The 25,815-nt window shown below is 51.4% G+C and overlaps 1 protein-coding gene across 9 annotated transcripts in view; it reads left to right on the forward strand.

Moving 5' to 3' along the window:
• Positions 1 to 9,220: 9,220 nt before the first annotated feature.
• PEMT (phosphatidylethanolamine N-methyltransferase) overlaps positions 9,221 to 25,815 on the forward strand; it is a 91,956-nt gene continuing 75,361 nt past the window's right edge. For 2 of the 9 annotated variants that reach the window (XM_023653677.2, XM_005597842.4), the window contains exon 1: positions 12,681 to 13,467. In XM_023653677.2, coding sequence (XP_023509445.1) covers positions 13,366 to 13,467 — 102 coding nt within the window. In that variant the 5' untranslated portion in view covers positions 12,681 to 13,365. Of the gene's footprint in view, positions 9,328 to 11,903; positions 12,063 to 12,204; positions 12,496 to 12,515; positions 13,468 to 13,755; positions 14,116 to 25,815 lie in introns of those variants that run through there. The other 7 variants (XM_070228352.1, XM_023653681.2, XM_023653679.2 and 4 more) reach the window with 7 other exon arrangements.

The following is a 25,815-nucleotide window of genomic DNA, read 5'->3' on the forward strand; positions in this document are numbered from 1 at the left end:
GGCCAGGGCTGGAAATGGCGACCCCACTTCCTCTCACGTCCCACTGGCTGGAACTCAGTCTCACGGCTACCACTAATTGCAAGGAGGGCTGGGAAAGGGAGTCTGGTGGTGTGCCCAGGAAGAAGAGAGCACGGACACTGCGGGCCCAGCTGGCCCTTGGAGGCCGTGGGCGCAGGCTCCCTCCCTGTTCTCCCCAAGCCCTTGTCTGCTCCTCCTTGCAGTCCAGCCGGCCAGTGTCCTCAGCAGCCTGGATCTGCCCAACACGGAAACCTTGGCAGGGGCCATCTCCAAGAAGCCCACCCGGCCCAAGGGCCCCTCTTTCCTTGAAACACACACATCTGTATTTCATCCTGGAGTTAGAACAGGGCTTCTCAACCTTGGCACTATGCTATTTCGGGCTGGATAATTCTTGGTTGTGGGGCTGTCCTGCACACTGTAGGCTGTCGAGCAGCATCCTTGGCCTCTGCCCAGCAGATGTCCATAGCACCTCCCGGCTGTGGCAACCAAAGGTGTCTCCGGACGCTGTCGATGTCCCTGGGGGGTTGTATGTGGCAGAGCCACCCCCTGTGGGGAACACGGGATTGGCAGACGCCAAAACATTTGGTAGAAAAGGCGCCTTCACCTTGGTGGAGGTTTGAGGCGCAGGGAGGGAGGGAGGCACTCCTTGTGTCCTGGTGTGTCTATCGCAGCAGAAAATAAAACCAAGATGGCAAAGCACTTCCCAGGAAATCACAGTCAGAAGAATACCTGGATGAGGCCAACACCATAACGAGCTCTCTGCAGAGCTGGGGGGCGGCGCGCAGAGGCGGGACTAGCAGGTCGAAGCAGGGGAGGCTTCCGCCAGGTGGGGAAGGCTCTGAGGAGTTTGTCAAAGGGGCGAGAGGGGAGGCGTCTTTAGTGGGTTTGCAACGTTCCAGAGACACAAGACAGCACAGCGCATTCTGGGAGCTGGAGGTGACTTGATGTGGCTGCAGCGGGGGTGGGCACTGGGGAGCCGCCTCCTCCAGGAGGCCCCCTGCAAGCCGCGTTTGGTCCCCTCTTCTCTGTGCCCATTGTCCTTCTACAGGCCCGTTGTACTGCTGGTCACCTGTGATGGCTCCCCTCCCTCAAAGCCCTGTCTTTTGTTCCACTGTATCCTGGTCCCTCACTCACAGGAGGAGCTCAGAAAACTGAATGATTACATGGATCCATAAGTGAAGGAACTGATTCAAGGAGGGTCTCCTGTTCCAGCCTGAGAGGTTCCGCGTTTGGTCTGGACAGTAGGGAGCCACTGCAGGGCTCTTGGCAGGGGCGTCAGCTGCTGTTGAGTGGAGGATGCTTTGGGAAGGGTGGAGGCTGGGGGACCAGCTGTCCGCCGGTCCAGGCCAGGTGAGAGCTGACGAGGCCGAGCAGAGCCATTTCAGAGGAACAATTGCAGGAGCTGATGACTGATGAGCTGTGTCTGGAGGAAGCAGAGGAGTCAGAGGGGTGCCGGGGTGGGGTGGCCTCAGGTCATGGACCAGGGAGTGGAGGAGGCTGGGGACGAGGTGCCTGGAACACCCTGAGGGGAGGAGTCCAGCAGGTGGAAGGAGCCTGGAGTGTGAAGGAGTCTGAGCAAGAAATGGAAAATTGGGAGTCATTCACATATAGTGACTGGAAGGAAAGCCGTGGAATTCGATTTTTAAGAGGCTGGCTGCAGCTCTTTCTGCATACATGCAAGGTGGCAGTACTGAGGTTTGGAGAAAGAGCAGCTCCTGTCTGGAAAAATACTTTAAAAGCCCTTGATTACCCGAAAGCCTTTGGGCCTGCCTGGAAGCAACCTCACAGGGGAGAGGTGATCTGTTCTCCTCAGAGCCGGGGTGGGAATGCCAGAGGGCAGGGTGCCGCGCGACAGGAGTCTCCTTGCCACAGGGCTGACCCCCTCGAGAAGCTGGGATGTCCAACATTCCTTTTTTTTTTTTTTTGAGGAAGATTAGCCCTGAGCTAACATCTATCACCAATCCTCCTCTTTTTGCTGAGGAAGACTGGCCCTGAGCTAATGTCCATGCCCATTTTCCTCTACTTTATATGTGGGACGCCTATCACAGCATGGCTTGCCAAGCGGTGCCAAGTCCGCACCCGGGATCCGAACCAGCGAACCCCGGGCCGCCGAAGCGGAACGTGCGAACTTAACCGCTGCGCCAATGGGCCGGCCCCTAACATTCCATTTTAAATGACTCCTGATGTTTAATTACCCTTTATCTTAGAACTCGATAATAAAAAGGTAAATAACCCAGTTAAAAACGGGCAAAGGATCTGAACAGACTTTTCTGCAAAGGACATGTAAAGATGGCCAATCACACATGAAAAGATGCTCAGCATCATTAGCTTCAGGGAAATGCAAATCATAACCACAAGACACCACCTCATGCCTATGAGGATGGTCATCACCAAAAAGACAGAAAACAACAAGCGTTGTTGAGGATGTGGGAAAATTGAAACCCTCGTGCGCTGCTGGTGGGAATGTGAAATGGAGTAGCTACTGTGGAAAACAGTCTGGAAGTTCCTCAAAAGGCTAAATATAGAGTTACCACGTGACTCAGCAATTTCGCTGCTAGAGAACACCCAGGAGAAATGCAAATGTGCATCCGTTAAAAAAACAACCTGTACACGAACCGTCCATTGCAGCCTTACTCACAATGGCCAAAAGGTGGAAATAACCCCAATGCCCAACAAAGGATGAATGGATGAACAAAATGTGGTCTGACCATACAGTGGAATACTATTCAGTCATAAAAAGGAATGAAGCACTGACACACACTACAACGTGGATGAACCTCAAAAATGCTAAGTTTGGGGCCGGCCCGGTGGTGCAGCGGTTAAGTTCCCACATTCCACTTTGGTGGCCTGGGGTTCACTGGTTCGGATCCTGGGTGTGGACCTATGCACCGCTTGGCAAGCCATGCTGTGGCAGGTTTCCCACATATGGAGTGGGGAAAGATGGGCACGGATGTTGGCTCAGGGCCAGTCTTCCTCGGAAAGGAGAGGAGGATTGGCGGCAGATGTTAGCTCAGGGCTAATCTTCCTCAGAAAAAAAAAAAAAAAGCAGCAAACAACAACAAAAAAGTTACCTTGAGGGAAAGAAGTCAGACACAAAAGGTCACACATTGTATGATTCTGCTTGTATGAAACTTCCAGAAGAGGCAAATCCATAGACACAGGAAGTAGATTAGTGGTGCCAGGGGCTGGGAGGAGTGGAGAGTGACAGCTACTGGGCACAGCGCTTCTGTTTGGGGCGACGGACACGTTCTGGAATAAGGTCGTGATGATAGTCACACAATTTACAGAGGTTCTGAAAACCACTGACCCGTACACTTTAAAATGGTTAAAATGTGTGAGTGGTGATGGATTGTAATTAGTCTGTGGGTGGTGAACGTGATGGAATCTACACAGAAATCGAAATATACACCTGGAATTTACATAATGTTATAAACCAATGTTACCTCAACAAAAAATATATATTTATAAATAAAATAAAATTCATTAAAAACATTAAAAAATAAATAAAATGGTTAAATGATGAATTTTATTTCAATAGAAAAAAAATTTCTTTAAGTATATGGGAAGTCTCTGTACTTTCTGCGCAATTCTTCCGTAAACCTAAAAGTACTCTAAAAAATAGTCTAATTAACTAACAAAAGAAAATGAAAGACAAAGCGGCCATGTGGAGTGTTCAGGCTGTGGCCCTAGGCCCCGAGCTGCCCCTGCAGGCCTCCGGGCACTGGCACCCCCTCCTGCACTCACAGGGGGCCCCACTGGCTGGCGCCGCCCCAGCCCCTCAGGGCTCACGCTGTCCTCTGTCTGAGTGAGCTCCCCACGGGGTCAGCAGAGGCCCCAGAGCCAGGGAAGAATCTTGTGGCCTTTGACCCTGCTCGTAACCAGCCCAGGAAGAAATGAGGGCTCGGGGAGGTCAGGCACTTGCCAGTGACGGCCATCTGTAGGGTGGTGGCAGAGCCGGGATGGGCCCGCAGGTGGTCTGGCCCCGGCGTGGGCAGGAGAGGGGCGTTGGGGTGTGCACTGAGTCTGGAGGTGCACGCGGCCAGTACCCCAGACACACAGTCTCGCACTGACATGTGCTCACACGTGGCCACACCCGCCCTGTGCACAGGCGGCACTCGCAGCCCCACGGGCACTGAAACGCAGGCAAACACTCTCTGACACACATACCTTCACACAAAAACACAGGCGCACCCATTTACACACATAGGAAATCAAACACACACTCCCAGAAATGCTGAGGCACACGCCAATCCCCAAAACACACACACACACACTAAAACAGACACGTGCTGAAACACACCCTGAAGCAGACACACACACAGCTAATGAGACACAGGCCCAAGCACTCACACCCGCCCTGGGCTGGGGCGGGCTGGGTTCCACCTGCGGGTAAAAGTACTGGCAGCGGGGGGCCTGGGCTGCAGGGGCCGAAGGGAGGGGTGGGGCTGGCTCCAAGTTTCCTGCGGCCTGTGGGTCAGGTGACCAGGCCAGGCCTTGCCACCAGGCACTTGGTCATGTGGTGCCCAGGCAGCCGGCTCCAGAGGCTCACTGGGTTGGTGGCAGGGGTGACTATGGGACTACGACAGGTGACCCTGGGGCCGCCCTCCCTAACCGAGGGCTACCTCTCCTCGAGTCCAATGGCATCAGACTGCGGGAGTCCTTGAGACTGGGGGTGAGGGCTCTGTACTGGATCCTGAGTGTCACAGCTCGCAGTAACAGAGGTGACAGTAACATAGTATCTAGGTTACACAGTAACAGTAGTAGCAGCGGCGATAGTTGTCATGAATAACACTTATTTACAAAATACTTCTTGCCCACCAGACACTGTGCTGAGAGCACTGCTACCGTCCATCCTCACAACGAGCCTATAAGGGCGATACTATCATTGTGCCGTTATACAGATGGGGAAACAAAGATCTTCAGGGGCAAAACAACCTGCTCGAGCTGGTCCTGGAGCCCAGGTTGTATCAGTCGGCATTGCTGCAGTAACGCTGCGTAACAAACCAGCCCACGCTTGGGGCCGACAGCGGCAGACTTCATGCTCATGCCTTGGCTCTGAGGGTGAGCGCGGGTTGGCAGCTCTTGACTGGGCTCAGCTGGCAGCTCCACTTCAGTCTGCAGGTCAGCCAGGCTGGAATGAGGTCAGGCCTCCTCCACAGGTGTTTGCTCTGGGGCCCAGGCTCAAACGGCATCAGTCACCCAGGATATGCACCTCTCCTGGTAGGCCCCTGGAGCTCCAGAAGCCAAAGGAAACCACAAGAGCACATTTAAGGCCTCTGCTATGTCCCGCCCATTCTCATTCTGCCAGCAAAGCAAGTCAAAGGCTCAGGCCCCAAGTCGATGTGAGGGCAAGTGTGCTCCGCCCACACAAGAGAGGAAGAGCCGGGGAAAATATTTGCCGAGCAGTAACGCAATCTCTCACTCAGGTTGATCTCCGACACCTGGGCCATGGCCAGCATGTGGCATTGCCTCCATTAGGGCACAGCGGTAAACAGGCGAGGACAGAAGAGTCAGGCCCAGCAGGGCTGAGGTCCTGGCCCAACACCTCCTGTTGTTGCTCACCATCCTGGGCCTCACTCTAACTAACAAGGACACATCGACCAGGTAGGAGGGGTGGCTGGCAAGGGCCCGGGATGATGCTTGTCCTGCATTCAGCCTGGATACCATGGAACCTGCCTGTGCCTGAGCTGGACTATAAAACCCTGGAAGTCTTACGAATCAATAGGAACAACATGCCAGTGGGTGACCACAGATCAGGCAATTCAGAGGAAAGAGAATGGCTGAACCCCACAAGCCTCTTCGGAGGAGAGACCTGTGCTCCAAGGATCAGAGCTCATGCTCCGGGACAGGCAGCCTGACATCGGGCGCTGAGGACGCAGCCACACCCGGGCGACGTCCTGGCTGGGGACGCACAGCCTGCTGTGAATCACGAGGGGCTTCAGACAGAACCCACCTGAGGGGCAGTCTGCAGAACCCCTGGCCTGGACTCCCCAAATGCCAGCGTCATGACAGAGAAAGACAGACCAAGCAATGTTCCAGATCAAAACTGGCTAAAGGCCACGCGTGATCCTGCCCTGGAGACTGGATCTGAGGAGAAAACATGCCAGGAGGGATGGTGTCAGACAATCTGGCAAAGTTCGAATGGCCTGTTTGTTAGATGCTCTTGTGACGTGACAAAGTCCTGACACTGGTCCTTGCACTGGGTTTCTGGAAGAATGTCTTTGTTCTAGGACGACAGCCACTCAAGTCTCTGGGGTGAAGAGTCTGCAACTTTCTCTCAAACAGTTCATAAAAAAATAACTACATGTAAACAGATAAAGCAGCGCTGGGAACTGATAACAGAAATCCAGGGGGAGGCGATAAAGGTGTTTACTGTATAGTTCTTGCAAGTTTTGGTGGGTTAGAAAATTTTCAAGGTAAAATATTTTTTAATCACTTAAAAGTCACCACAGCTCGATTCATTTAATGAACATGTTCAAGAGGTGGCTGTGACTATGGCTCACGGGTCCTTCTGACAAAAGGTCCTGAGATGCATTGGGAAGGAGTGCAAATAAGTCACTATTCTAGTGAAAGAGAAAAGCAGGTGGGAAAATGGCCAATGTCACAAATAATGGAGAAAAAAGCCCAATTCAAGAAGGTGTAATTATTCAGCTGTTAGACTGATGTAGCTACGCCTGGAATAGTGAGACTCTGGCTGGCGAGTGCGCAGGCAAGTGGAGCTCCGTGTGAACCGTAGACAGCAGTCCGCTGCCGTCTCCTCGGAGCTCCCAGGGTCAGTCCTAAGGGGGAAATCCCAAACAAGCCTCCGCAAGCCGAGCCCTGTGCCGAGAGAGGGTCTCCGCTGTGACCCCCCAGGCCTTAGTTCTAACCGGCGGCTTGCAGCTCTTGCATTGAGCTTCCTACCCTCTCCTGTGCATGCTCATACTGAGCAGTTCTCACTCCATTGCAATGACCGGCTTGTGCTCTCGTCACCTTTGAGCTGTGGGGACAAGGACTGCTTGTTATTTATTGCACAGCGCCCTGGGAGGCCTGCACACTCAGCATCCCCCGCCCACACTGCCCCTCTCCTGGAGCCATGCGATTAAATGGGAAATGCCCTCCTCCCTTCTGAGTCTGCAGCCCTCTCCTGGCCACCGTTGCTGGACTAGGGTTGGGACCTGACCCGCCCCAGCTGGGTATAGGACCCACATCTTCAGCTACCCTCTTTGGTCCATGGATGGACACCTGACCCAGGCAGGACCCACTGGACCTTGTCTCTGGGGTTTAAAAAAGATGTATAATTTCCAAACATTGGAAGATGCTTAAGTTATCTTGTTTTCTAGCTTAATCCCACCGTGTTTAGGAAAATAAACAATGCGGTCTCAATCCTTGAAACCTGTTGAGATTTGCTTTATGCCTCAGCACATGGTTGATTTTGGCAAATGTTCCACGTGACCTTGAAAACAATGCGTCTTCTGCAGTTGGGAGGGGACTTCTGCGGAGATCAACGAGCTGGAGTTGGTTGCTCATGTTCACATCTATAGCCCTACAGGGTTTTTCTTCCCTTTTCTCTCAGTCACCAAGATAAATATTTTCACCCCCACAGGACATTTTTCCTGTTCCGAACATTTAACATTCACTGAGATTTCCCTGCACACGCATGAATGTCTCCCAGTGCCGCATTCCTGCCTGCATTCCTGGCCTTCAGGCTGGGCTCACTTCCTCCCGCCTGAAGAGAACCCCCGCCACCGCCCCCCACCCCCCCCGCCCCGCCCCATAGAGAACCCCGCCACCGCCCCCCCCCCCCCGCCCCATATTTCTTTTTAGGCTCATCACCTACTGGTGATGAATTCCCTTAGCCTTTGTTTGTCTGCAAATATCTTTACTTTGTCCCCATTTTTGTGGGATAATTTCACAGCACTAAAATTCAGTTTGGGCCTTCATTCACTTATCTGTTTTTTCAGTACATATTCCATGAGTGCCTGATAGGTGCTGGCTGTGTGCCAGGTGCAGGAGATGTGGCGGTGGCCAAAGCAGGAAATGTCATTGCTCTCCAAGAAGAGAAAGGAAAGGTGTGCCTGGCATAGGGAAGGGGAGATGCAAAGGCCCTGTGGCTGGAAGCAACCGAGAAGAGGCCAGTGTAGCTGGAGTACAGAGAGCAAGAAGAACTGGAAAGGCAGCAGCACCTGGGCCATAGAGGACCTTGGGGCCATGGTGAGGAATAATGCTTTGCCTTCGTCCTTATAGGAGCAGTCAGGCTTCCAGAGAAGACAAAGCTTTAACCGGACCTTGAAGTGTGGGTGTGAAAGCAGAGAAGGGCCACAAACAGGATGGGTTTTGAGCAGCGAGTATGTGAGTAAGTGCTGTATTCTGCACTGGGTCCTGTGGGCTCTTTATGTCATTGCCTCCATCGAGGGAGGCAGGAGCGAGCAATGGGAAAAGGCCAGGCTTGGGGCAGGTTTCAAGTCATCTCTAACTCAGCGGCATGAGTATGGGCCGGCCCCTCCCACATGAGTCAGTTTCCTCACCTGGAAAGCCAGAACACTGCCTGCCTTGCAGGACTGTTAGGAGGCTTCAAGAAGACAGTGGCGAGCACTAGGCCTGCAGTGCTGCAAGGGCTCAACTATCTTAGCTATTGTTTTTATGGTTAGGATTTTCTCTTCCACTGAGAGTCAGAGAGGGTAAGTCACTTACCCCAGGCCACACAGCCAGGAAGTGGTGGGCAGGACTGGGTTTGACTTCCTATTCACAGATCCCACTGCCATCCTCATTCCGTAGACCGGGTCACTGAGGCCTAGGCAAGAGCCTTGCCCAAGCTCTCTCACTTTGGGAGTGGCAAAGCTATGCTCGTTGTTGATGGGGTGCCAGGCACGACCCAGGTGCCAGGGAGAGAGCTGTGTGTAAACAGGTAGGAACCCTTGCCCTTGCGCAGCTCACGTTCTCCTGGGGAGATTGACACAACACAAAACAAATAGGTGCACTAAATAAATCTGTTCAATGGCAATGAGGGCCGTGGAGAGAAATAAAGTCAGGAAGGGGCTGCAGCATGTGAGCAAGGCTGGCGTGTTCAATACAGTGGAGAGATACTTGACCTGCAGGAGGGGAGAGAAGGAACTGTGAGGCCATTTGGGGGAACAGCATTCCAGGCAGAGGGCACAGCACATGCAAAGGCCCTAAGGGTGTGCCTGGGGTGTTCCGGGAACAGCAGAGAGGCCAGTAGGAGGGCAGGGCTTGTTTCCACTGCGGACGCTGAGGGGAGGGAGGCCCCACCAGCACCAATGTCTTGCTGGTGTCTCCCAGGCCGGCCGAGGCTGTGGACGGCTGGATGCGGTGAGTCCACTCCTGAGCCCACTCCCCAGTGGCAGGAGGTCACTAGGGCAGGGTGTCCTTCCTCAGCTGGGGACGGAAGGGAGGGTTTGCTCATCACCAGCAGTGCTGCCTGCCCTAGCTCCCACCCCGCTCTCTGGCTCCTGGACCTTCCATCTGGGCAACCAGACCTGAATCTAGGAGGGGGCGCTGGGCATCACGGCCATGGTCCCTAATTACCCTTCTGGTTTTAAAGACCTCCCGAGGATGTGGTTTCCCGCGACCCACAGTCGCCCTGCCCTAGCCTGGCCCTGCTCCCGCCCCAGGAAAGGAGGGCTGGAGAGCAGCTCTGCCAGCCCAGCCTGGCTCCTTCTCACCCCATGTCCTCCTGGGAACTCGGCAGCCCCTGAGCTGCCACCCAGCTCTCCGGGGCCCCAGTGCTGAGCTGGTCCTAGACTCCAGCCTGTCCATGAGAGTCCTGAGGGTGATCCTGAGAGCGGAGTCTCAGTTATGTAGGAAGGAGGGAGACAAACACTGACGGCAAAGCCACTATGTGCAGGGCACTTTCATGCATATTATTGCCTCTAATCTTCACAACAGCCTCACTCAAGAGATATCATTATACCTACTAGATGAACAGAAAATAAATTCAGAGTAGGGAAAAGGTGTAGGTTTTACCCAAAGCCACTCAATACGCAAATGTGAATTTTAGTAATAAAAGCCCATTTTAGTGATTGCTGCGAGGCGTGCAGCCAGATCCAGTGCCACCGGGTGGGGGGAGGGGAGGAGGAGGAAGGCGATGAAGAAGTGAAGAAATGGCTTTTAGCTTTGATTCCCTTGTAGCAAGGGTCAAACTCCTGGCCAGAGGGGTCATCTGGAGATGTTTGCCAGGAGCCGACTGGGAGATGCGCTGTGATAAGTGGCTTCCATATCTGAAGAGCTATCAAGGGGCAAAGAGAGATAACCCTGAGAGTAGAAAGGAGCTCTATTTGCTACAGCTTCAGGAATGGCGACTCTGGGTCTGTATTGTGAATCAACACCCTGTCCAGCAGTGGAAGAGGTGGTTAGCCTCCCAGCACCTGAGCCACGTAAGCAGAAGTGACTCTTCCATTGCCAGGGTGGCCCGAAAAGGAATATTCCAGTCAAAGAGGCTGGCACGGATGATTTCCCTGCAAGCTGTCACATCTGAGAGTTTTGGAAGGGCCAGGCAAAGACTTCCGTCCCAAACTATCTTGGGCGGGAGGTTTTTGATCTGAATGACCCAATCACCTTTGAAGCTGCAGCCCAGCTTCTGCGTGCCTGGGTGTTTTCTCTTCACAGCGGGAGAGAGGCAAGGGGTACGTTAGCGGGAGAGGAGTGGATTCCTCCGGTTGCATCAGCTCTGGCGTGACCTCTGACGTTTACCTTTCTTTGTTCCCAGATAAACCAAACACACAAAAACTTATTTTTTTGGCTTAACAAAACAACAGGAGAGGCCAGGTAGGTCAGGAGAAAACTGGGGCTTCAGTGAAGCAGACGTGTCAGGAGGGTACTCGCCGGGAGCCCTCCCCCTGGGAAGGCTTCCCAGAATGGGCTCTGGTTCCAGCAGGCCCTGCCTGGAAGCCCTGAGCAGGGCAGCGCTCCTGACCCTTGTGAGCAACAGTGGTCAGTGGGCAAACCAGCCCTTGAGCACCCACTGTGCGCCCTGCCCTGTCATGGCCAGTGGTTATTAAGCACTTCCCACGGGTCAAGTCCTGTGTGGAGCGTTTTACCACATGTATTTCCCTTTCGCTTTCGAGGGGACTGCCAGTGGCCCACAGCCACAGAGCTAGTGCATGCTCCAAGCCAGTGTCCTGCCTGTCTTGTGGGCGGGCCTGCCCATCCTAAGGATGCTGTGAAGGCTGGGCCTATCCCTAACAGGTCAGCACAGGGCCCTGTGCACAGCAGCTGCTCAAGACGGCAGGTGTTGAGGGCCAAGGAGCAGAGAGGTGGGCCGCCTCAATGGAAGGAGCTGGTCTTGCAGAAGTCCTGCCTGGCCTCCCAGCCGGCTGGAGAACTTTGTGCAAATCTGGAAATCTCTATTTCCCCATATACGTAAGACCCGGCTACAAAAGGGGCTCTCTCGGGAGCCGACCATCTAAAATGGTACCTGCTTTTCTGAACTCCTTCCCTCGCTCTCTCCCGTCCACTGCTACTCCACAGCTCACCAGCCCTTCGGGATTCCTGAAGTACCCCTACTTCCGTCCTGTCTCCCGGCCTTTGGACATGCAGTCCCTCTTCCTGGGCTGCCCTGCCCCTGCACTGGGCAGTCTGGCCCCTTCTCAGCTCAGGGCTCCCTCGGGGGCCTTCCCTGAGCAGTCTGAGGCAGTCTCCCTTATTGTCATCTGGCCTAGGCCCCCGTTTTCCCATCACAGTACGCGTCCAAGTTAGAATCCTTTATTCGCGTTTTGCATCTCACTTCCGTTAGGAGACTGGGCCCGGGGTCTTGTGTCGCTCGCTCCGCACCGGCAGCACACAGCCGGGCTCAGCCCACACCGGGAGCTAACGCGAACGGACGAAGCGTCCTAGAGTGGAGGCTGGGTCCGGCGGGCGGCGGAGGCTGCGGGGCCAGGGCGCGCCCGGCCCGCACGGCCCGGGCGGGAGCAAACCTCAGAGCGGGGCGGGGGGCCGCCTGGGCCAAAGTCCACGTCCGCAGGGGGCTGCGCAAGAAGCTACTTATACCCACGACCCGCGGCCGCTGGCCTCTAGCCCACAGCCGCCAGCCAAACACAGGACGCCAGGTGGGTTGGCGGGCCGCGTGCGGGAGCCGGGGACTAAAGGGGTCAGAGCGGGAGGCCGAATCCAAGGGGACACTGCCGCGTGACCGCCTCGGAACAGGCCGTCGCTGCAGTGTGCAATGCTGGGACTTGTAGTTCTCGGCTCCTCGAGATGCCGACGTGAGCTACAGGAAAGCGGCGCTTTGCGGGGACGGGGAACTACATTTCCCAGAAGGCCGGGAGAAGTTGGGGGTCACCGGGAAAGCGCCCCGGCTGGCGGCGCCTCCAGGAGCGATGGGACCGGTTGCAGGGGCGAGCAGCTGCCGCGAGGCCCCCGCGTGGTCCCTCCAGAGGCAGCCCCCGGCTGAGAGGACGGGGGCCCAGGCCAGAGCCTATGAGCAGCTCGGTGGCGGGGCCCGACTGCTGCGGAGGCCTCGGCAATATCGACTTTAGGCAGGTACCGACCGCGCCGGGCCGCTGCCGGCGCCGGCAGAGGGATCGGGCGGGCGAGCCCGGTCAGCCGACCCCCCGGCGCCGCCCCCAACGCCTGATGGGCGGGGCCGCCGTTACCAGGCGACGGGTCGGGGCGTGGCGAGGGGCGAGGCCGCGCGGGTGCGCGTTTGTGTGTGCGCGAGCCCCCTGCGATTGTGAGTCTGCGGGCCTGTGCGCGGAGTCCCTCCGAGAGGGCGTGTCGGGGTCTTTGAGCGCGAGCGACCGAGCCGCGGGGCGCCCGCGTGTCCGTGGGGGGCCGCGCGCGCGGCCTGATGGAGCCCTGGCGGTCCCCCGGCTGGCCCCCGCCCTCGTGACGGCTCGCCTTCTCGGGCGTCTCGCAGCCTCCGCGTGCGGTGGCCTCCCGTCTCCTGCCCTCCCCGTGCGGTGGCCTCCCCTCTGCTGCCCTCCCGTCTCCTGCCCTCCCCGTGCGGTGGCCTCCCCTCTCCTGCCCTCCCCGTGCGGTGGCCTCCCGTCTCCTGCCCTCCCCGTGCGGTGGCCTCCCGTCTCCTGCCCTCCCCGTGCGGTGGCCTCCCGTCTCCTGCCCTCCCCGTGCGGTGGTCTCCCCTCTGCTGCCCTCCCTGTGCGGTGGCCTCCCCTCTGCTGCCCTACCCGTGCGTGCGGTGGCCTCCCCTCTGCTGCCCTCTCCGTGCGGTGGCCCCCTCTCTCCTGCCCTCCCGTCCACGCTCCCTCTTGGATTCTCCCTTCACCTCCCTCACCAGGCAGCACCTCTCCGCGGAGCACGGAAGGTCCGCGCCTGCCCGAAGCAGCCCTCCCCCGCTTCCCCCTGTTCCCCCGTTCCCGCGTTCCCTTTGCTCGGCGTCGATCGCTGATTTTTATGGAGACTCTGTGTTGGGCGACAATTAAAGGCCTGCCCTCTCAGAGCTTTCCTTCTAGCGAGGAGCCAAAAAGCCTGGAAACCCCAAAGGAGATGAAAGTGGTCAGTGTTGTAGAGAGAGCTGGCGAGGAGGCGGGATTGAAATCCCGAGATAGCTGGTTCCCTATCTGTGAGGTGACCTCTGATCTGAGACCTGAGTACCAAGCCAGTGGGGCCAGCTGCTCTCAGTGGAGGGACAGCAGGACAAAGGCCTTGAGGAGGGAGTGTTTGTTCAAGGAACAAAGAGAGGGCTAGCACCTGGCCCTGAGGGAGTGCGGGAAGTGGATGGGTGGGAAGCAGAGGAGAGAAAGAAGATATTATTATTTCTGCAAACTTTTTCTTGAAGTAGAACGTACAGTCGGATGAGTGATGGATCACAGGGTCCAGCTCGTGCATTTTCATGAAGTGAACACACCCCTGTACTCAGCACCCAGATCGAGGCAGATCACCCCCAGCCCCTGGGGAGCCGTCCCTGGAGAGTGATCGCATCCAGTGGAACCCTTAGAATGTTAAGCTGTAAATGACTGTTAGAGACCCTCTGGATGCACAGGGTCAGTGGCAGAACTGTGCTTCATGTTTCCTGCCACCGCAAACCTCAGATGAAAAGGCACTTGGAATGCCAAAGAGGAACCCTCAGCATTAGGGGCTCAGGGGGTAGATGCTTCATGACGAGTGCCCCCGCGTGGGATGGTGGATCACCATTAACTTGAGGTGGGGAAACCTTCGAGCCAGAGGGCAGAATGCAGGCGGCCAGTGGGCCCAGCACAGGCCTGGCTGGGGGCCCAGGGCCCTGCCCGTGGGTGTCTGAGCAAGGCCTGTGTTCTAGAGCGGGAGGTGACTCACCCGTGGGTAGGGCAGAATACCGGGGGTGTGTGGGAGGGTCTTGTCCGCTCTTTCTCCCTTCCCTGCAGAGCCTGACGGGGCTGTGCGGTTGGAGAGAACTGGGAACATTTTGGGGGACAGGTCAGGGTGACTGTGGTTGACTGACATTCAGTTTCCCACTGCTGCCCTTGTTGGCACAGTTAAGCTTCCTGTTGCTAAGGGATTTTTTCTTCGAAGAAAACCCAACTACATACAACATTGTGTGTTTGTCTTGTACGGGGACTCTCCTCTCTCAATCAAAATCTCTGCTTTTAAAGGATGTCAGTCCCTGGCCCCAGGGAGATTCAAGGCTTCCCCTTACCCCTTGGCATCTGAGCTGCAGGGTATCAGCAGCCTGCTTGCCCAGTGCCCTCCAATAGGAATGTAGTGTGTTACATTTATAATTTAAACTTCTCTAGTGACCACATTTTAAAAAGTAAAAAGAAATTAGTGAAATGACTTTTAACAATGTATTTTATGTAATTCAATATGTCAAAAACATTATTTCATCATGTGGCACCTCCAGCACTCGGCCGCTCCATGTGCCTAGTGGCCGCGGTGCTATACGGAACAGTGCAGCTGCTGGGTGCACTGCCCTGAACCGGCTATCTTCTGGGCCTGCTCGAGCTGGTACAGAATCTTGGTTTTGTTTTAAAAAAAAAAGCAACAAAATTTTCTGTTGGGTGAGGGAGGTGCCTGCTGCAGCTCCCCGCCCTGCCCCGCTGTGGGGTTCCAGAGCCGCCGCCTCAGCCTGGCGGGGGCACGAAGCACCTCAGCTGCCAGTGGCTGGGAATGGGGCCTGCCCACTGGCTTCCACAGGCAGGGGCACCTCTAGGGCTCAGAAGATGGCTCCAGGGGTCTGGGGGTGCTGGCTTCTTGGAGAACCCACCTGGCCGGGCACAGTCAGGTGGCCCTTTCATGCCAAGGTATCGAGTCCCTTTTCCTTATGCACTCACCTGCTCTTGTGAGCAGATGAATGGTGTCACCTTCTCCGTGTAGGTGTCAATAGGTACGTTCGGTTTCTTTTTTTATTTTATTTTATTTTATTTTATTATTATTATTTTTTATTAATGTTATGATAGATTACAAGCTTGTGAGATTTCAGTTGTACATTTTTGTTAGTCATGTTGTGGGTACACCACTTCCCCCTCCGTACCCTCCCCCCACCCCCCCTTTTCCCTGGTAACCACCGATCAGATCTCCTTCTCAATATACTAATTTCCACCTATGAGTGGAGTCATATAGAGTTCGTCTTTCTCTGACTGACTTATTTCGCTTAACATAATGCCCTCGAGGTCCATCCACGTTGTTGTGAATGGGCCAATTTCGTCTTTTTTTATGGCTGAGTAGTATTCCATTGTGTATATATACCACATCTTCTTTATCCAATCATCAGTTTCTGGGCATGTAGGCTGGTTCCACGTCTTGGCTATTGTAAATAATGCTGCGATGAACATAGGGGTGCAACGGACTCTTGAGATATCTGTTATCAGGTTCTTAGGATAGATACCCAGTAATGGGATGGCTGGGTCATAGGGTATTTCTATTTTTAACTTTTTGAGAAATCTCCATACTGTTTTCCATAGTGGCTGTACCAGTTTGCATTCCCACCAACAGTGTATGAGGGTTCCTCTTTCTCCACAACCTCTCCAACATTTGTCGTTCTTGGTTTTGGATGTTTTTGCCAATCTAACGGGGGTAAGGTGATATCTTAGTGTAGTTTTGATTTGCATTTCCCTGATGATTAGCGATGATGAACATCTTTTCATGTGTCTATTGGCCATATTCATATCTTCTTTTGAGAAATGTCTGTTCATGTCCTCTGCCCATTTTTTGATCGGGTTGTTTGTTTTTTTGTTGTTAAGCAGTGTGAGTTCTTTGTATATTATGGAGATTAACCCTTTGTCGGATAAGTGGCTTGTAAATATTTTTTCCCAATTAGTGAGCTGTTTTTTTGTTTCAATTCTGTTTTCCCTTGCCTTGAAGAAGCTCTTTAGTCTGATGAAGTCCCATTTGTTTATTCTTTCTATTGTTTCCCTCAACTGAGGAGTTACAGTGTCCGAAAAGATTCTTTTGAAACTGATGTCAAAGAGTGTACTGCCTATATTCTCTTCCAAAAGACTTATTGTCTCAGGCCTAATCTTTAGGTCTTTGATCCATTTTGAGTTTATTTTGGTGTGTGGTGAAAAAGAATGGTCAATTTTCAATCTTTTGCATGTGGCTGTCCAGTTTTCCCAGCACCATTTGTTGAAGAGACTTTCTTTTCTCCATTGTAGGCCCTCTGCTCCTTTGTCGAAGATTAGCTGTCCATAGATGTGTGGTTTTATCTCTGGGCTTTCAATTCTGTTCCATTGATCTGTGGACCTGTTTTTGTACCAGTACCATGCTGTTTTGATCACTGTAGCTTTGTAGTATGTTTTGAAATCGGGGATTGTGATTCCGCCGGCTTTGTTTTTCTTGCTCAGGATTGCTTTAGCAATTCGCGGTCTTTTGTTCCCCCATATGAATTTTAGGATTGTTTGTTCAATTTCTGTGAAGAATGTTCTTGGGATTCTGATTGGGATAGCATTGAATCTGTATATTGCTTTAGGTAGTATGGACATTTTAACTATGTTTATTCTTCCAATCCATGTACAAGGAATGTTTTTCCATCTCTTTATGTCATCGCCTATTTCTTTCAAGAAAGTCTTGTAGTTTTCATTGTATAGATCCTTCACTTCCTTGGTTAAGTTTATCCCAAGGTATTTTATTCTTTTCGTTGCGATTGTGAATGGGATAGAGTTCTTGAGTTCTTTTTCTGTTAGTTTATTGTTAGTGTATAGAAATGCTACTGATTTATGCACGTTAATTTTATACCCTGCTACTTTGCTGTAGTTGTTGATTATTTCTAATAGTTTTTCTGTGGATTCTTTGGGGTTTTCTATGTATAAGATCATGTCGTCTGCAAACAACGAGAGTTTTACTTCTTCGTTACCTATTTGGATTCCTTTTATTTCTTTTTCCTGCCGAATTGCTCTGGCCAGCACCTCCAGTACTATGTTGAATAGGAGTGGTGAAAGTGGGCACCCTTGTCTTGTTCCTGTCCTCAGAGGGATGGCTTTCAGCTTTTGTCCATTGAGTATGATGTTGGCTGTGGGTCTATCATATATGGCCTTTATTATGTTGAGGTACTTTCCTTCTATACCCATTTTACTGAGGGTTTTTATCATAAATGGGTGTTGGATCTTGTCGAATGCTTTCTCTGCATCTATTGAGATGATCATGTGGTTTTTGTTTTTCATTTTGTTGATGTAGTGTATCACGTTGATTGACTTGCGGATGTTGAACCATCCCTGTGTCCCTGGTATAAATCCCACTTGATCATGGTGTATAATCTTTTTGATGTATTGCTGTAATCGGTTTGCCAGAATTTTGTTGAGGATTTTTGCATCTATGTTCATCAGTGATATCGGCCTGTAGTTCTCCTTCTTTGTGTTGTCCTTGTCAGGTTTGGGGATCAGAGTGATGTTGGCTTCATAGAATGTGTTAGGGAGTTCTCCATCTTTCTCAATTTTCTGGAACAGTTTGAGGAGAATAGGTATTAAGTCTTCTTTGAATGTTTGGTAGAATTCTCCAGAGAAGCCGTCTGGTCCTGGACTCTTGTTTTTGGGGAGGTTTTTGATTACCGTTTCTATTTTGCTTACTTGTGATTGGTCTATTCAGATTCTCCATTTCTTCCTGATTCAGTTTGGGGAGATTGTAGGAGTCTAGGAATTTGTCCATTTCTTCCAGGTTGTTCAATTTGTTGGCATATAGTTTTTCATAGTATTCTCTTATGATCTCTTGTATTTCATTGGTATCTGTTGTGATTTCTCCTCTGTCATTCCTGATTTTATTAATTTGCGATTTCTCTCTTCTTTTCTTGATGAGTCTGGCTAGGGGTTTGTCAATTTTGTTAATTCTTTCGAAGAACCAACTCTTTGTTTCATTGATCCTTTCTATTGTCTTTTTTGTTTCAATATCGTTTATTTCTGCTCTTATTTTTATTATTTCCCTCCTTCTACTGACTCTGGGCTTTGTTTGTTCTTCTTTTTCTAGTTCTGTTAGGTGTCGTTTGAGGTTGCTTACGTGAGCTTTTTCTTGTTTAGTGAGGTGAGCCTGTATTGCGATGAATTTCCCTCTTAGGACTGCTTTTGCTGCATCCCAAATGATTTGGTATGTCGTGTTCTCATTTTCATTTGTCTCCAGATAATATTTGATTTCTTCTTTAATTTCCTCAATGATCCATTGTTTGTTGAGAAGCGTGTTGTTTAGTCTCCACATTTTTGCACCTTTCTCTGCTTTTTTCTTGTAGTTGATTTCTAGTTTAATAGCGTTATGATCAGAAAAGATGCTTGATATTATTTCAACTCTCTTGTATTTATTGATGTTTGCTTTGGTTCCCAAAATATGGTCAATCCTTGAGAATGTTCCATGTGCACTTGAGAAGAATGTGTAACCTGCTGTTTTTGGATGAAGTGTTCTATATATATCTATTAAGTCCATCTGGTCTAATTTTTCATTTAATTCTATTATTTCCTTGTTGATTTTCTGTCTGGATGTTCTGTCCATTGGTGTTAATGGTGTGTTGAGGTCCCCTACTATTATTGTATTGTTGTTGATGTCTTCTTTTAGTTCTATTAAGAGTTGCTTTACAAATTTTGGTGCTCCTGTGTTGGGTGCGTATATATTTATAAGTGTTATGTCTTCTTGGTGGAGAGTCCCTTTTATCATTATATACTGTCCCTCTTTATCTTTCTTTATCTGTTTTGCTTTGAAATCTACCTTGTCTGATATTAGTATAGCGACACCTGCTTTCTTTTGTTCATTATTAGCTTGGAGTATTGTTCTCCATCCCTTCACTCTGAGTCTGTGTTTGTCTTTGGGGCTGAGGTGTGTTTCCTGGAGGCAGCATATTGTTGGATCTTGTTCTTTGATCCATCCTGCCACTCTGTGTCTTTTGATTGGGGAGTTCAATCCGTTTACATTTAGAGTGATTATTGAGACGTGGGGGCCTACCACTACCATTTTGTGTCTTGTTTTCCGGTTTTCTTCAGTTTCCTTTGTTTCTCGTCCCATGGTTTAATCTGTTCTGATGTAGAGCTGCTACTCTCTGTTGTTGTCCTTCTACTTATCTCCTCTGCTCTTGGTTTTGTAGCCCCTTTCCTTTTTTGGATTTTTCAGGAATGAGGGTTTTCCTGAGGATTTCCTGAAGAGGAGGTTTTGTGGCAATGAACTCCCTTAATTTTTGTCTATCTGCGAAAGTTTTTTATTTCTCCATCGTATTTGAAGGATATTTTCACTGGGTAGAGAATTCTCGGCTATAGATTTTTGTCCTTCAGATTTTTGAATATATCATTCCACTCTCTTCTAGCCTGTAAAGTTTCTGCTGAGAAATCTGCTGATAGCCTGATGGGGGTTCCTTTGTAGGTTAGTTTCTTTTGCCTGGCTGTCCTTAGTATTTTCTCCTTGTCGTTGACTTTTGCTAGCTTCACTACTATATGCTGTGGAGTTGGTCTTCTTGCATTGATAAAGTTTGGAGATCTGTTGGCTTCTGTCACCTGAAGATCCATCTCCCTCACCAGATTTGGGAAGTTCTCAGCCATTATTTCTTTGAATAGATTTTCTGCCCCTTTCTCCTTCTCTTCTCCCTCTGGTATACCTATAATCCTTACGTTGCATCTCCTAATTGTGTCTGATAATTCTCGGAGAGTTTCTTCATTTCTTTTAAGTCTTGCTTCTCTCTCCTCCTCTGCCTGCAACAATTCTATATTGCCATCTTCCAAATTGCTAATTCTTTCCTCCATATTATCGGCCCTACTGTTCAGAGCATCTAGATTTTTCTTAATCTCCTCTATTGTGTTCTTCATTTCCAATATTTCTGTTTGGTTCTTCTTTATCGTATCAAACTCTTTTGTGACATAGCTCCTGAACTCGTTGAGTTGTCGGTCAGAATTCTCTCTTAACTCATCGAGAATCCTAATGATGGCTGTTTTGAAGTCATCATCATTTAGGTTATATATCTCATTTTCTTTGGGATTGTTTTCTGTGTATTTGTTACTTTCTTTCTGTTCTGGAGATTTAATGTATTTTTTCGTATTGCTTGATGATGTTGATTTGTGCCTCCGCATGGAGATAGAGTTTAGTTGCTCCTTTCACTTGTTTCAGCTGCTGCGGTGGGGGGAGCAGCTGTTTATACTTCACCAACCAGGAACCCTGTCCGTAGTTGCTAACTGGGCCTGGGCCCCTCTTCGTAGCCACAGTGGCCCTTTGGATTCCCTCCTCTGCCGTGGGGGCCGTCACAGGGGGGCTTCAGGCTGCAGGTGCCTACTGTTGTTGCCCACCTAGATGCGCTCTCTCCTTGGGGTCTGCAACGGTGTTATGGGCTTTTCCAGCGGCCAAGGGTGGGATCACTTATATTTGTCGCTCCGTTGCTGTCGGCACCCACCAAATCTCACTTGTCCTCTATGGGTCGCAGGAGAGCTATTGGCATCTTCTACAGTCTGTGGTTAGTACACCTAGCTATGCTGCTTTTGCCCTGGGGTCTTCCAGCCGTGTGGCTGGCGGCTGGGTGCCTTCTACTGGTGCTGTGCAGAGGCTTTCCCTAAGGCTGCTGTGAGCCTGTAGGGTTTCCCCCTAGGCTACTAAGCTGGGTCTCTGGAACTCTCTCCAGCCCCAGCCCTCTCCGAGATCTCCGGCAATCCCTAGTCCCACGGGGCGGGCAACGGCAGCTGGGAGACCTCCGTGCCCTCCGTGTTTCTCTCTGGGACCCTCCGGGCGCCCCGAGCACCAGGCTGGGTCTCCCTGCCAATGGCGGGGAGAGACTCTCCCCGCGGGCTCAGGTGTGCAACTCCAAAGTTTCCCTCTGCGTTTAGGAGTAATTGCGGGGGGTTTAGGTAGGGTTCTGGTCACCTGTTTCCACCGTCGCTCCTCTGTTGTGTTCTCGCTCCTGCCCTAGATGTGCGTGGATCCTCTGGGGTCGCCCGTTGGAAGAAAGCCGCTTGCGGGTACTAGGCTGCCCGTCAGGGTCGGAGAGTTTTCACCTATTTCCACATCCTCCCGGAGGAAAGTCCATCCGCCTTCCGATGTATAGTCGCGTGGGTGTCTCAGACGTCCTGAGATGCTGTCTGGATATCCTTTGTCAAGCGATAAGTGTCCAAATAATTGTAGACTCGAAGGGCGAGAGACAAAGAGGACTACTCACGGCGCCATCTTGGCTCTCTCTCCTCGGTTTCTTGATCTGTAAAATGGAAGTAATACCAGGGCAGTGGTGAAGACCAAAATGAGGTACGGGTGTAGAGGAGTTTTAGAAGTTGTAAAGTACAGCCCACCTGAGTGGCAAAGCCCCCTATTCAGGGAGCCTCGAGGCCACATTGAGGGGCAGGCCCCTTTATTCACACAGTCCCCGTTTGTGATACGGGAGGTGGAGTAAACCAGTGGAAGCAAAATCCCACTGGCCGATATGGGAAGTCTTGACTGCCTTTTGGGGAAAGTTTGCTGGCTATACAAAATCATTTTATAAAATCTTCTGTTGTTATCATTTTAGCTAGGATAAACATCAGGCCACTGGACTACTTATTTTGGGACGGTCTCGAGGACATAATTTTTATCTTCAGTCTTTTTTGGGTCAGAGTCCAGACAGCAGGGTTCTGGCTCTCCTCTGCCCTCCTTGCAACCTCAGGCAAGCCACTGAACTCTCGAGCCTGCTGGAGATGATCATATGGCTTTTCCTCGTTTGTCTGTTAATATGGTGAATGGCGTTGATGTTTGGATTGTCAAACCAGCCCTGCATTCCTGGGGTGACCCCTACTTGGGTGTTATCCTTTGTGTATATTGCTGGATTTGATTTCTCTTATTTTTGGGGGGAAGATTTGCCCTGAGCTAACGTCTGTGCCAGTCTTCCTTTATTTTGTATGTGGGACGCAGCCACAGCATGGCTGATGAGTGGTGTAGGTCCGCGCCCAGGATCCAAACCTGCAAACCAAGGCCACCGAAGCAGGGCACATGAACTCAGCCGCTGGGCCCCACTGCCAGGCCCTGGTTTCTCTTAGTTTGTTGAGCACTTTGGCAGCTGTGTTCATGAGGACATTGGTCTGTAGTTCTCTTGTGGTGTCTTTGTCTGGGTTCACTGTTACAGGAGTGCTGTCCTCCTGATGTGAGTTGGGAATGTACCCTCCTCTTCTGCCTTCTGGGAGAGGCTGTGTGGAATCGGCATTATATCTTCCGTAAGTGCTTGGTAGAATTCATCCAGTGAAGCTTCAGCACCTGGAACGTTCTTTTTTGGCAGGTTTTAAACTATGAGTTTAAATTCCCTTAGTGGATAAAGGGCTCTGTTTTCTTGAATGAATTTTGGTCGCTTGTCTTTCCAGGATGGGGCCATTTTGTCTGAGTGGTTGGACAGTGGGCACCCTCTTGATCGTTGTGACCCTGTAATGTTTGTGAGGCGGGTGCGGAGGCCCCTCTTTTGTTCGTGGTTTTAGTAATTTGTGTCTTCTCTCCTTTTTCCTTGGTCAGTTTGGCTAGAGGTTTTTCAGTTTGATTTTTTCACAAAGAACAAGATTTGGGTTTGGTTTTTTCCTATTTTTCTGTTTCAATTTGATTTATTTTTGCACTTTTATTTTTTCCTTCTGCTGGCTTTGGGTTTAATTTACTCCTCTTTCTCTAATTTTGTTTTTAAAAGATTGGCACCTGAGCTAACGTCTGTTGCCAATCTCCTTTTTTCTTCTTTCTTGTCTTCTTCTCCCCAAAGCCGCCCAGTACATAGTTGTATATTCTACTTTTGAGTGCCTCTGGTTGTGCTATGTGGGATGCCGCCTCAGCATGGCCTGACATGAGTGGCACTAGGTCCCTGCCCAGGATCTGAACTGGCGAAATTCTGGGCTGCTGAAGCAGAGTACGTGAATTTAACCACTCGGTCACGGGGCTGGCCCCTTCTCTAATTTCTTTCTTTTGTTTTTTTCTTTTTTTTTTGAGGAAGATTAGCCCTGAGCTAACATCGGCTGCCAATCCTCCTCTTTTTGCTGAGGAAGACTGGCCCTGAGCTCACATCTGTGCCCATCTTCCTCTACTTTACATGTGGGACGCCTGCCACAGCATGATGTGCCAAGCGGTGCTTAGGTCCACACCCAGCATCCGAACTGGGAAACCTGGGCCGCGGAAGCGAAACATGTGAACTTAACAGCTGCACCACCAGGCCGGCCCCTCTAATTTCTTAAGGGCAAAGCTTATATTACTGATTTGAGATTTTTCTTCTTCATTAATATAAGCTGTCCATTTCTCTCTTAGCTCTGCATCCCACAACTTGTATGTTGTATTTTCATTTTCATTCAGTTCAAAATATTTTAAAATTTCCTTTCAGACCTCCCCTTTGACCCATGGATTTACAAGTATCTTTCTGTTATTGATTTCTAGTTTAATTCTGTTGTGCTTTGAGAACATACTTTTATGCTTTCTTCTTCTTTTGAATTTAAGATTTGTTTTTGTGGTCTGTCTTGGTGACTGTCCCTGTGCACTTGAGAAGAATGTGCCGTCTGCTGTTGCTTGGGTGTTCTGTGAATGTCAGGTGGGCTGAGTGGTTGGCGGTCTTGTCCAGATCGACCATGTCCTTACCAGTTCTCTGCCTCCGTCCTCTGTCAGGCACTGAGAGGGCAGTGTTGAGGTCTCCGACTGTAATTGTGGATTTGTCTGTTTCACCTTTTAGTTCTGTCCGTTTTTGCTTCATGTGTTAACCTCGGTTTTTTAATCTGGAAAGTGGGTGTGCCTCACAGGGCTGTTGCGTGGACTGAGTAACATGGCGATAATGGGCCTCCGTGTGCCAGACGCTGCGCCAAGTGCGTTGCCTGTGTGGTCTCCTTTAATCCTCCTGACAGACGCATGAAGGAGGCACCACTGTCCTTCAAAGCTCGTGGAGGGCACGTGACTTGCCCAGGCTTACACAGGACATCAGGCCTGACCAGTGTGGGGTGGACCCTGTCTCAGGACCATTCTCTGCCCTCCCTCATTAAACACTTTGCCAGGGCTTGGCGCCCCGTAACTTCCCCGTGAAGGTCAGCTGGCTCGTTGTCGTTATTGCCGTTAACGTATAATGCACATTTGCATAAACATGCTCAGTAGCACTGACCTAGCCGGGTCTGTCCTGGGCCCTTGAGGGTGAGTGAAAGGGGGTCAGCAGCTCACAATGATGCAGAAGGGACCAAGGTGGGGGAGACAAGGGTCTTGAGAAGCACAGGGCCCACCCGCAGACCCCACGCCCAGGGAGGGGGCTCGCTTTGGCCCCACTGATTGGGGAGTGCAGAGCCTTTTTGCACGTGGCCCAGGACGCACTTGCTGAATGAAGAAGAATGAGTAAACATCTTTCCCCTCCTGAACTGAGTTATGGATTTGGGGAATTGGAGCAGCTGCTGGCCGTTTCTTTTTACTGTGGGATTTAGGAACACTTCAATATTTTTCCAGGAATTGTCTGCAGCGGATCCCTGTCACGTTGTGACACTCCAATAAACCTCCTGCCTTAAGATGGTTTCCAGGGGTTGCTTGCCCTCAGATTCCACGTGGGGGCTGCATTCCTTGTGTCAGTATCCTTTCTCTGGCTCTTTCTTAGGATGCATGTATTCCCTTGGGCCCCTTTCGGGAGAGGTGAGGTGTCTGTCCGTGTTAGTTAGCAATGAGCAAACAGAGGAGGGGCCGGAGCAGCCTTGGCCCTAGAAGAACCCTCTGCACCTTGGACTTTCACATTTGTTCTCCCTTCTGTCCAGAATGTAACCGTGGGGAGCCCATCTCATCACCCCTGTTTCACCAAAGGGAAACCCTGGGCCAAAATTGGTCATGGGAAGCCTGCCTGTGACCCATCCTGGAGGGTGGGAGCACCCTGAACCCAGACTATGGGCTGTCCAGAGATGACCTTCTGAGTCGGGCCCCCCAGTGCAGAGCAGAGGAAATGAGTTCAGGGGCTGTCTTAGTATAAAACCTCTTCGAGGAAAAAGACTCTGGCACATTCCTTCTTGTGTCTGTGCCAGTACAGGGCTCTAACCACAAGGTGCCCAGTGCCAGTTCCCTGAGTCAGCGGAGGATGCCCGGGCACTGGCTTCCCTGGAGAGGCAGAGGGGCTGTGGTTCCGCAGTTGTATTTTGCAATGATGGGGGTCCTGCTGGAGGACCCTGTGCCCTCTGGCCCTCCAGCCCTCGCCCCGGTCCTCCTGCCCTTTGCTGTACGTGGTGTGTGGATCCCACTTGTGGTCAGTGTGACTTTGACTCTCTGGGCCCCTGCTGTTTGTTCGGATGTCACAATGTGACCCTGGGTGCTGTTGACCCGGGGCACATCCTTCCCTGAGGTGTCCTCAAATCCCTCAGTGAAGTGACATTGCCGTGGGCCACTTCCTTACCACCCGTGAGGTTTCAGTAGCTGAGCCCGTTCGTTGGCGACTCTAGTGGAGTTATCCCTGGTTGTGGTAGGTAGCGCCTGTCCTCTGTCCAAACACGGAGAACTCTGTCGTCTGTGACCTTGGAGGGGCTCCGTTTGTAGCATCAGCAGGTGGCA

The sequence above is a fragment of the Equus caballus genome, chromosome 11, assembly GCF_041296265.1.
Source record: "Equus caballus isolate H_3958 breed thoroughbred chromosome 11, TB-T2T, whole genome shotgun sequence".
Classification (NCBI taxonomy): Eukaryota; Metazoa; Chordata; class Mammalia; order Perissodactyla; family Equidae; genus Equus; species Equus caballus.